Genomic DNA, 12,366 nt, shown 5'->3' on the forward strand with positions numbered 1-12,366 from the left:
CAGCAGAAACAACAAACGGATGACAAATAAGTAAAAGTAAATCCTTTGGAATTTTAAAATTCTCAAATCACATTTTAAAATTTTCAATCAGATTGTTTAGGAATTCTTGGATCATTTTCACTGAAGTTTCATCTGTAACAACAACATGCAATGTGGGAAAATGCAGCATCTTTCCCGTTAAGTCTGTCTGAAAGATTTCACAATTCCTCTGAAAGGCACACACTTTTTCAAACAGATCCCCGACACTGCTTGCATGCATGGCCTTGGAGCTGCAAGCTGAGGGAATTCAAGTGACCAATAATATCGTACAGAAAAGTTACCTGTGACATAGAGGAGACATCATTTATAAATTCCAGGAACTCGCAAGCCTTGGTATTGTGGTTTGAAAGAAATTTGATTATTTCTTTTTGAAGTGCTCAAAGCCTCTCTAACATTCTTTAACCAGTGAATGTTGTTGTGCTGCAACAGGTCACTGTATTCAGCTGAAATGTCTTGTAAAAAAACCTTTAAAAAGACTCTGTTGCAAGCTAGAAGTTGAGTGTATGTAGTTCACGAATGTCATCACAATACCCATTGTCTGGGGACTTGGGGAAAAAAAGCAAACAATTTACGGCATAGGACAGTCTGGTGAATGATGCAGTGAAGTGTATTTAATGAAGGGTGTATTGCTGCCAAACATGAAGCAAAGCCCTTCTCTTTCCCTGTCATGGAGGGACCTCAATCTGTAACAAGCAAATTTACTTTCTGCAGATCAAAACCATTTTTTTCAAAAAAGCCTTTTACCTTTTCAAAAATGATCTCTCCTGTGGAGTAGGATTCTAATGGTTTTAAGCACAAAAATTCTTCCTTGAAAATTTTACCATCATAAAATCTAACAAACAGTGATAGCTGGGCAGTGTCACTTGAATCGCTTGATCTGTCCACTTTAAGAGACATGTATCTGGCATTTTTTAAATCAGAAAGAAGTGCTGACAAACAATCCTTGTAAATTACCTCCAATCTTTGCACTGCCATAGAATCAGACAGGGGAATTTGCTTCACATGGTTCACATTGTCATCTTTGTTTTTATCTCTGGCAAAAAGCTCCTCCAGCATTTCCAATGGCATTTCTTCACAAGGTTGGCACCCAAGAAAGGCTTTTTTCTTTTTAGCTTGTACCAACATTATCCAAATAGAAGCAGCTGTTGCTTTTTCCTGTAGTCGCTGATGTTGTGAGAATGACAGTTAAAATGTGATACGAAGACTTCAGATTTTCAATTTTGTCCCGTCGTGCAACACTGCCAGGAAGCTAGGCCGTGTTGAAGTTACTGTGCTTTGATTCAAAGTGTCACATCACATTGATGACCTTACAGATGGATACAGTGGTTTGGCATATTAAATGCAAAGGTTTTGCGGTTAAACGAGGTGGCATAATAAAAAGAAAATCAGCTGTCCAGTTTGGGTTAAAAGCTTGGTTTTTGCTGTCGACTTTGCAATGTTTACTCCCACGCGCATTAATTATTGGCTCCATTGCCATCATTAATGAAAAAATGGGCCGCATCCTAGCTCAATCATAGCCAATGCTCTCATGAGAACGTAAGATCCAGTAAGCAGTGCTTAATTTGTGCCAGGGCATGCTGGGGCTCAGCCCTGGCACCTCTGGACTCCCAGCCAGCAGCTGCCCAGCTCTTAAGGCAGCGCCATCGTCAGCAGCAGCGCAGAAGAGTGGCACTACCATGCCACCCTTACCTCTGTGCTGCTGCTGGTGGCAGCGCTATCTTCAGAGTTGGACACCCAGCCAGCAACTGCCCCTCTCCAGTCGCATAATTTGTGCCAGGACTTGCTGGGGCTGAGTCCCCAGCACCTCCTTCATTAGTAATTTACTTGCAATGCTTAATTTGTAAGTATCAGGGGGAAGCCGTATTAGTCTGTATCCACAAAAACAACAACGAGTCCGGTGGCACCTTAAAGACTAACAGATTTATTGGGGCATAAGCTTTCATGGGTAAATAAATCTGTTAATCTTTAAGGTGCCACCGGACTCCTTGTTACTTACTCAGGAAATCATAGGCAAATGATCGGCAGCGGAGCATATTTTTAAGGTGAGCTCGTGGGTCACACAGGAAGCTTTGTTGGGCCTGCAGGCCGCCTACTGAGTATCACTGGTCTAGATGATCACGATGGTCCCTTCTGGCCTCAAAGTCTATGAGCAGAAGTGAAGTTAGCTGAAATATGTAATATAGCACCTAAAAGTTCTTCCTTTTGTATGAAGAAAATCAATTAGAGTTTTAAAACAATTAATAAATCAGAATTATATTCATGAAATGATAATTTCCCCCTATAGGTGGAAAAAGAGAAGTTAATTCCACAGCAGACATGTCCTGCTGAATTGTCCAGTTACAATAGTGCATACGGCTGCTCTCGTGAATCATATTTGACTAATTAGCCCTTTGCCTCTAATGTCAAATGGATTAAGTCTCCTCTCTCTCTTTGTTCTCATGTAAGTGTCCTCCTACGAATCATCGGCATATAATCTTCCTGTGCTCCTAACATGTATTTTAAAAGTAATAATCATGTTTCTTATCGGACTTATTCACATGCAAAAACCCACCCTCCTCCTCATTTCATCATACTTATGAAACAGAGATACTTTACTAACAAGACAGTAGCACAATCGGGTTCTGCCTTTTCTCCTTTGGGGCAAAGGAGAAAAAGATTAATCAGGGAGTCAACCACTCTATTTCCCCACCTCCTGATTTAAGTATCCCATTCTTGAAAAGATGCATCACAAGAGCCATTGTTCTTGCCCTTTCAGGAGGCTCAAAGCTATATTCCCCTCACAGCCTGTCACAACACTACTCTTTATAAATTAACCAAAGGATGAAGGTGAATAATAAAATGCATCACCTTATCCACTGAGGGCTAGATAGTGGTATTTAGTCATAAACCCACACTTGGCTCCCTGCCCCAGAAGAATCGCCAGGAGTGAGAATACCTCCCAGAGCTCCCTGGTTACCCTGAGAGGAAAGCATGGTGCACACTATGCGTTCGTGTGTGATGATGATGCCTTGGCTTTGCCTACTCCCCTCCCTCTTTCTGGGAAGTTGCTCCTGGTGAGGGGAAGAGGTAAAGTATCTCAAGCAGCCCCTGAGCTCCCTTGAGTGCAAGACAAAGTGGAATTTTTTGTAAATCTAAATATATATCTTTTTAAGAGCTTTCTATAAGCAAATTATGTATCTATTTACATGGACAAAGTCTAAAAATAAGGGATAAGAAAAAACCTCCCCTTTGTGAAAACAATAGATAAACATTTATATATTGTATGGAAAGCAATGAATACCTCTCCATGCACTCCTGAGTGTCCACGTTCCAAACTGCTATACAACCATCGACACTTCCAGCTGCCACATACTGTCCGCAGGGAGACCAGGTCACAATACTCAGAGTCTAGGGAAAGTAGACATTATTATTAATTGAGTGCTGACAATGTTCTTGGTCCTGTATAGTAAAATAGACATCTATGAAAAAGATTAAGAACTTTTAGCAAACTGTATCCAGCTGTCTGTGGGAGGATTTTTTGCTACCCTCGTATAAGAGCCACTCTAAAAATCAGCACATTTTTTACTCCTTTTCATTCAGAGTACTTATTTTTAGTCATTGCATGCTGTAGAGAAATGCAACAAAGTCTGAGTTTTTCAAATGTCCTGCAACACGTGGACAGGAGCAAAATGCACTTTGCAACTGCAAAAAGCAACCATTTTAGGTGGAGTTATGTATGCATAAAAGACTGTTTTATATTTTAATATTTGAAAGACTATTAAGATCTGTTCCACTGACAATACGCCCAGTGATTTACACATGTACTGTACCAAGATTCTTGTAGGCCGAGGAACACATATATCTAAATGACCATGTAGGTGAATTAGCATTCTTCTACCCAGCGATCTCCAAAGATGTGATGTTATAAGACAGGGGAGAGCAAAGTTGCTATTTCCCTACTATGTAGGCAGATTTCAATTCATCAAAATATAGAGTAGAATAATGAAATCTCTACTATGCAAGCAACCACAGAAATATTTCTAACAGTTCTCTTTGTATGAAATCTATTTGGAACAAACGTCTGGAACAGATGCTCCCAAACTCAGGCCCACAGAGATCTGGCTGGTTACATAGTGCTCTCTCTCCTCTTGATTTTCTACCACATTGCATCCAAGTATACTTCAAAACACTTTAGATACTTTCCTAATATTACTTTTCTATTTAAACTACTGCTGTAGATTCCACAAGATTGCAAATGAGCGGGAAATTGACCTGGAGGGTTAATTGTCCATGAGACCGTTTCTAAGAGGATGTGTTTCACCCTGACACAAAAAGGTTGAAAACCTATGATATAGGGCACGTACCTGAGTAATGAAATTATCTGAAAGATCAAACTGATTATCCCAAGTTTCTCTTCTGTACAGTTTAACAACTTTCTCAACTGGAACTGCTAGTAACTATTCAGGAAAAAAAAATGTGTTAATTTAGGACAAATAAAAATTTTTTAAACAGTTTATTTTTATTTCACATTTCCCTTCCCATTCAAATAAGGCTAATTACAGCAGCCAACAAGCAGTGTAGTTTCTTTATTCAGAAGGGATATTATAGTTGTAACTGCCACAACAGCCAATCCGACACAGTATCTTTTCATTAGCATCTCAACATTGTTGATTGATAAAATAAAGACAGACAAAACATTGTGAATTATATTGAAAATTTCAAGAAACCATAAGTAAGCATATTTGAGCACAGCAGTTTGTATTTTAATCTGCATTTATTTCTGGCAGAAGGATGAAGAGGCTGACAGCTGCCCCTGAAAATTACAGAAATTCTGACCTTTGGAACAGCTAGCAAAATTTGTAAATAGTTTTCAACTGCTTATAAATAAAACTTCCGCCAATGGACCTCTTCAAAAGTTGATATCTATAAAACCTTTTGATCGGATTTATTAATATCTTATACTTATATTGTTAGATAATATTTTATATATAAATCTTTGAATATTTGATTCCTAAACAAGATAATTTCACCTAATTCAAAGAGTACAAAAAACAAGGAAAAAAACAAAGTTATTGCCAGTCACCCCACAGATCACTGCACGTCAAAGTACTTCTTACATTATGTCTAAATAAGAAAAATAATACATTTGTTTACATTTCAAAATATGAATGCAATATAGATTGTTCTGCCAATCAAAACTGTTACTGTTTTAGAATTGTATACAAATTGTATACCGGTAAAGCAACATGTCAAACTAATGGACTGTAAGTGACATTCAAGCAGGCACAAAAGGGTGACACATGGTCTTCTGCACCACTTAAGCCTTCTGGTACCAGTGCTAGTGGACATGGGTAAGAGACTCTACATACAAGATGGCCTGAAATGGATTATTCAGACAAGGTTTGTGAGGGGACAATGGAAATGCACTTATGCAGATCCAGTGGATGGGAAACCCACATGGGGTGTAGAAGTTGCAACCATTTTTTCAGATCATAAGCTGCAAGAGGGGTTTTTCCACATCTCCCACTTTCACTTAGCTCCCTATCCAAAGCCCCTTTACAGTAACTCCTCACTTAATGTTGTAGTTACATTCCTGAAAAATGCAACTTTAAGTGAAATGATGTTAAACAAATCCAATTTTCCCATAAGATTTAATGTAAATGCAGAGGGAAATTTTTTGTGTGGCAAACAAAAGATATTATATACACTGTACAATACTGTACTATATGGTGGTGGGGAGGTGCCCCAGCTTACCCTTGGGGCTCAGGGCTGGGGGTGCAGGGTCGGGGAGGGAGTTAGGGTGTGGGAGGGTGCTCAAGGTGGGGGTGCGGGAGGCTCAGGGCTGGGGCAGGCAGGAGGTGCAGAGCACGTACCTGGGGCAGCTCCTGTTTGGTGCAGGGGATGTGCAGGTGGCTCTGCACAGCGCAGCACCGCCTCCATGGCCACGATTCTGGGAGCTCAGGAGGAGCAGGGGCAGCGTGCAGCCAGAGAGAAGCACTGCTTTCCCCTTCAAAGCGCCGCTTCTCTCTGGCCGGCTTTGAAGGGGAAAGCGCCGCTTCTCTGCAGCCGGCTTTGAGGGGAAAGTGCTGCTTCTCTGCAGCTGCTGGCTGCCCCTGCTCTTCCTGAGTCCTCTAGCCCGTGCTCGCAGGGCTGCATTCCGAAAGGGCTTTAGAGCTGCAGGCCAGGGACCAGAGGCCCGCTTAGCCCAGGGCCCTGCAGTCCCTAAAGCCCCCGCGTTCCGGGTGGCCCTGCCTGCGCATGCGGGGGGGGGGGGGCACGGACGGCAGGCAGCTTCCCCAATCGCTTGCTCCCTCCCTCCCTCCCAGAAAGTCCTAAGCGCCGCCAAACAGCTGTTTGGAGGCCGGGGAAGTGCTGGGAGGGAGGGAAAGGAGGTGGAGAAGAGGAACTTGTGCAACGCTCCCTTTTAAAGTCAAACAACATTATAAAGGAGCATTGCACAACTTTAAACGAATATGTTCCCTAATGGAGCAGTGATGTAACTTCGAAACAACGTTAAGTGGGAGGACGTTAAGTAAGGAGTTACTTAGGGGGCCACTTAGGGATCTGGGGAAAAAATTGGTCCTGTTTGTGAAGGCAGGGGGCTGGACTCGATGACCTTTCAAGGTCCCTTCCAGTTCTAGGAGATTGGTATATCTCCAATTATTATTATTATTATTATTACTACTACTACTACTACAGCTGTGTGCGTGGCAGGGTAAGTTTCACATTATATATATTTTTTATTTGTAATGTAACAATCAGCACTTCATCATTCACACTAAAATCAATTTTATTCTTCTGTTGAAAATACAGTAACTTCTTATTTAAAAGGCTTGTTTATTTATACAATAGAAATTATTCACAGTATAAAGTTTACTTACATGAAAGAACGACTGAACCACTTTGATACCTAGTAGTGAGCAAATAAGTTATTTCCCTACCAACAGGGTTCCTTCCTGTTCAGCTTAACTTGAATATAGAATACTGTATCAGGCTGACAGCTGGAGTATTGCCAGCCTCACTTTGGCACTGACTATACAGTACTTTACCAAGTATCCATTTCCAGGGGGTTTTTGTTTGTTTGGTTTTTTAATAATTTCATCAAAAATACTTATCTATTTTTTGGTGTTGGGATATGGATTGGCCTGGCTTAAATTCTGTTGTTAACAATCACTATGCCAAGTATTCGCAGAGAGAGGACTACTACAGACAGCAAAACAATGTGTCACTTACCTTCCCACTTTTAGGCTGCCAGGCAAACCTACATATTGATTTAGCATTTATCACATCGTTACACTTCTGCAGCAGTGGCCAGCTTGTCACGCATGTCTGAAAACAGAATATTTCGGAACTAGGTTCTCTACATTGCAATTGGAAAAATCCTTCTGTATTATAAAAAAGAAAGTCTTAAAAGTGGAGTGTGGGGAAAATTATACTAGAATTGTGGAAGTGAAGTAATCTCTCTCACCCAAATACGATAGTAAGTCTGTCTTCTTCTTCTTATAAAAAACCATGCCCAGGTTTTATAACTTAGTGAAAATATTTTTATAAAAATATAGCTACTTATAAAATATAGCATAATGTCTCAGACCAAGCGCAAACCTTTCATTTTTAATTAAATGTAGTACAAATCAGATTGGTTATTCTACCGATTAATACTTTGTAAAACCACAGTGATTTTAATAGGGTTGGACAGGGTGTGTGTCAAGGCAGGATTTGACCACAGCAATACAAAAAGGGTTGTATTGTTGTGCCCTATATTACTGCTTATACATTAAAATGCAAATCACAGCTATGATCTCAAAACATTGCATATGAAAAGTTACAGTGCCAGCATTGCTATACGAAAGCCATTCACAATCACAGATTCTAATGCTAGGTCTGACAATTTAGGTGTGTATTTGTCTTAAAAACTAGCAAGTCACAAGGTTACTACTCAATCCTGCAATCAGCCCATGTATAATTACTCCCATTTGGAGTTCCTTTGTAGAGTCAACGGGACTTAAGCAAAAGTAATTCTAGACACAACTCTGCAGAGCTGGGCCCTAACTCTGGAGAACTACATAATTATGATCTTTTGTTAGCATTAAACCTGCAAATTAGATTTAATCTGAATTAGGATTTTTAAAATATTAATCTTTTCCATTTATTGCCAATACACCAATTCTGACACATCAAAAGACAAAATGCATTCTTTTAGTTAAGATCATTCTTTTGTAAAATACACACACAGTAAAATCTAAGGTTTAACTCCAAAAGATTAGCATTTTACCTGATCTGAGATTTTCCATACTCTGACAGACCCATCACAGCTTGCTGATGTCTGTATAAGAAAGAGTAGTTTTTAAAATATCAACAATTTGCAGTAAAAGTAGCAAAAGTCATGCTACAATTAGAAGTTTAAGAGGTGTACAGCCAGCAATAGACACATACTATATGAACAGCCTTTAAACAAACTCACAATACATTTTATATGATTTATATTTTTGATATTAAATAAAATATAAATCATCTTGCTTGAAAATATAAGAAACCCTCGTTCATTTCAAAGCTTCTGTATTTACAAATTCTTCACAATGAAATACTTAAAATTAGATGTAATTTTTTTTTAAATCAACATTTTGTTTTAAATTATGTGAGTGGATCAACTTCTCTCAGCAGGAAGGACAATACAAAATTTCACACTGAGAATGTATGTGTAGGAAAGTACAGCTAAGGTTATTGGAGACAGTTTGATATTCACACGATCCTTTTGATGGGTCATACTCAGTAGACAAATTAAATAAAAACAATGTCCTCTGTGTCTGTGGACCATTTTATGATTTAAGATCCCATAAGAAACATAAAATATGAACTGCTGGAGGAAAAAGTAGTACAAAGTAGAAAGTGACAGGAAAATGTTTTACCAGAAAAACATCTTGGGGATCAAAAGACAGACTTAGGACAGGGGCATCATGTCCTCGGAATGTTTTCTGTTGGCTGCTATCTGTTACCTCCACAACTTTGACCATAAAATCACTGCAGATGAGAGAAATGTACTTAATTAACCAGATTAGTTTAATACTGACTGGCAGGCCCTTATTCTGCTTTGACTGAAGTAAATGTAAGTTTTATCTAATTGATCACTGAGGGATAGGGTGCTTTTTTAAAATCACACTTATCACTGTAGAATCTACGTGAAAATAGAAGTCTTGCCATTTACTTCAATGGGAGCAGGAGCAGGCCATCAATATCAGAATAGAATAACTTTTCCCCTAAATTCAAGAGGAAATGGAATGCTTTAATAAGAAATCATATACACCTCTACCCCGATATAATGCTGTCCTCAGGAGCCAAAAAAATCTTACCGTGTTATAGGTGAAACCGCGTTATATCAAACTTGCTTTGATCCACCAGAATGCGCAGCCCTGCCCCCCCAGAGCGCTGCTTTACCGAGTTATATCCGAATTTGTGTTATATCGGGTCGCGTTATATCGGGGTAGAGGTGTATGTGTCATAATCACACCCACCCACACATATTAATAACTATATTATTATGTAATTTTAGACTATCATCACCTAAATCTGTATTTTGGCTCTTGAAAAGTAGACATTTATATTTTATCATTACCATAACTGATTGACTTATCTTGTTAAATAGCTGCTACATATGTAGATTAAGCTTGTTTGCTAAAAATATTTCATAGAAAGAATGCATTAGCTAATTTTCAAATAATTGGATTTTTTCAGTATTATGACCCAATCTAGTCCATAATTAAGAATACTATCAACTTTTAAACCATACTAGGCCCCACAATAGCATCTTCACCCACACTTTAAAAATAATGTAAAATTTAGAAGTACTTAAACTGATGTTTCTGATGTATGAAAAAATAGAACACTAGTTAGAAACATCTGAGTCTCAAATTCAGTGTGGAATACATTTTTATGGTTGACATATGAACCACTTAAAATCAGGATTATAATGCACTTCCCTACAAATATCTTAATAGCACAAGAGTGTTGCAATCTACAAAACCATTAAATAAATCTAACCCTGAGCCTCAATCCTGCAGTCCTAAGCATAATCACAACTCTTTTCAGGATCACAGCCACAGTTTCTGCAAGATACCAAGGGCTTGTCTACGCTGTAAGGCAAAGCACTTTAAGGGGTGTGATTTGTGGAGTGCTCTAAGGCATGGGTGGCCACCCTGTGGCTCCGGAGCCACATGCGGCTCTTCATACGTTAATATGTGGCTCCTCGTATAGCACCGACTCTGGGGCAGGAGCTACAGGTGCCAATTTCCCAATGTACCGGGGAAATAGTCCAAGGATATAAAGCAGATATCGCGGATTTGCAGGGCTCTATCCATATGTTCTGCATTTAAGTGGAATGTACTGTCAACTCACAAGTTCTAGACTTAAAGTGATAATTGAGAGACTTGTGACAATTATGCATGCGCATTAGCGTTTGCAGTAGTGGGTCCTTAAACTGTCAACAATACTGTGATTCTTAATACAAAGTTAGTAACTAAAGCCCTGATCCTGAAATGAGCTCCATATGGGTGAACCCTTGTGCCTTTGCAAAGTAAGTCCCTGAAGAATATAAATTACATCTGGAAACTTGATGTTGTGGGGCAGTTATTTATGTGGCCCCAACCTCTCCCATAAAAGTTTTTCTTAATAGCCTCCTCCATTTGACCGTTTTCTTCTATGAAGACCTTTTGAGGCATTGTAAAATCTTCACAAAATGCAGATTAATTAGATGGTATTATGAACAAAAGTCACATCCCAGGAAGTTGCTAATGTTCCAGATTTAGCGTGGCTATTGGCTTGTCCTGCATCAAGATCAAATTACCTGGATCCAGCAGCAATTTTAGTACCATCCCTGTTAAAGACAACATGGTTTGCATTCGTGGTGAAACGAGTCAGGATGCCATCAGGAGCTCCTTCGGGGAATGTATGAATCTGGACAGTATTGTTGGATACTGCAGTAACCAGTCTTCCATTCTACAAATGAAACAAATAAACTCTGGAATTGGTGGGTTAAAGAAAAATATTTTGGTCCAAGGAACAAAAAGCCAGTGATCTTTCCATATATAATCTTGAGTAGTTCCAAGAGCTTCTGGTTTTAAAAAGGAGCAGCAGCTGGGAAATGTTCCTTCCAGTTATATTTCTTCCTCTTCCCTCTCCCCTCCCCCACCCACAAAAAAAATTAACAGAAACCAAGGAGAAAATTTTCAATTAACAAGTACAACCGTCCACACTTCAAATTTTTTAATTTGATAATATTACTTAACTATCTTCCTTAAACCAGTGGTTCTCAACCAGGGGTACACATACCCCAGGGTACGCTGAGGTCTTCTGGGGGTACATCAACTCTAGACATTTACCTAGTTTTACAACAGGCTACATAAAAAGCACTAGCGAAGTCAGGACAAACTAAAATTTCATCTAGACAAATGAGAAAGGAAGCAATTTTTCAGTAATAGTGTGCTGTGACCCTTTTGTATTTTTTATGTCTGATATTGTAAGCATATAGTTTTTAAGTGAGGTGAAAACAAATCAGACTCCTGAAAGGCATACAGTAGTCTGGAAAGGTTGAGAACCACTGCCTTAAGCTATTTAAACAAGTTACTCCTTTAGGTCCCAATCCTGTAAAGATGTATTCACATGCTTAAATATTTGCTCTGTGAGTAGCCCCACTGGCTTCAGTGGGACTACTCACAGTGCATAGTTACACATGTGAATAGGTCTTTGCAGGATCAGGGCCTTAGACCCAGGGCTGTCCCTAGCTATTCTGGGGTCCTACGCAGCCCTCCCCCCCCCCCCCCCGCAGGGGGGGTGGAGGCCAGGCTTCCGTGCGGGGGGGGGGGATGCGGGCCCCAGACTCCGCGCGGGGGGCGGGGATGACTTGGAGGAGAGAGGGGAACCACCCCCCAGCACTCACCAGCGGCGTGACTGGGGCCAGGTCTGCACTTCCCACCATGGGGAATGCAGGCCCGGCCATGATGGCTGTTGCAGAGCTCAGGAGAGTGGGGGCGGGGCTGGGCAGGGGCGGGAATAAGTGGGGCTGGGGTTGGGGAAGGAGCGGAGCGGGGCGGAGAAGGGGTGGGGGCCATGGGGAAGAGCCGGAGCAGGGGCTGGATCAGCTGCATGCTTTGCATATGGGTAAGGATTGCCCTGCTTAGAGCCTTGTATCTTTACTGAAATAGTGAGCGTGTGAGTCAAGGAATGGCACTAATGAGCTCTAAAGAGATCCATTCAATCCTCTACACCTGGAAGAAGGGGATTGTGAGGCCTTAACCGTGGAGAGTATGAAGCAAGAAAACGGAGGAATTATCAGGGTTTTGATAGAGAAAGAAAAAA

General features: G+C 40.3%; 1 protein-coding gene across 1 annotated transcript in view; it reads right to left on the reverse strand.

Moving 5' to 3' along the window:
- The window catches only part of WDHD1 (WD repeat and HMG-box DNA binding protein 1), a 46,851-nt gene that overhangs the window by 25,469 nt on the left and 9,016 nt on the right, over window positions 1-12,366 (reverse strand). Inside the window, exons 4-9 of the mRNA XM_045016932.1 lie at window positions 10,856-11,007; window positions 8,925-9,036; window positions 8,291-8,341; window positions 7,252-7,347; window positions 4,383-4,475; window positions 3,320-3,426 (exon numbers count right to left, since the gene is read on the reverse strand). Coding sequence (XP_044872867.1) covers window positions 3,320-3,426; window positions 4,383-4,475; window positions 7,252-7,347; window positions 8,291-8,341; window positions 8,925-9,036; window positions 10,856-11,007 — 611 coding nt within the window. The remainder of the gene's footprint in view (window positions 1-3,319; window positions 3,427-4,382; window positions 4,476-7,251; window positions 7,348-8,290; window positions 8,342-8,924; window positions 9,037-10,855; window positions 11,008-12,366) is intronic.

Source organism: Mauremys mutica, chromosome 4 (genome assembly GCF_020497125.1).
Source record: "Mauremys mutica isolate MM-2020 ecotype Southern chromosome 4, ASM2049712v1, whole genome shotgun sequence".
NCBI classification, from domain to species: Eukaryota; Metazoa; Chordata; order Testudines; family Geoemydidae; genus Mauremys; species Mauremys mutica.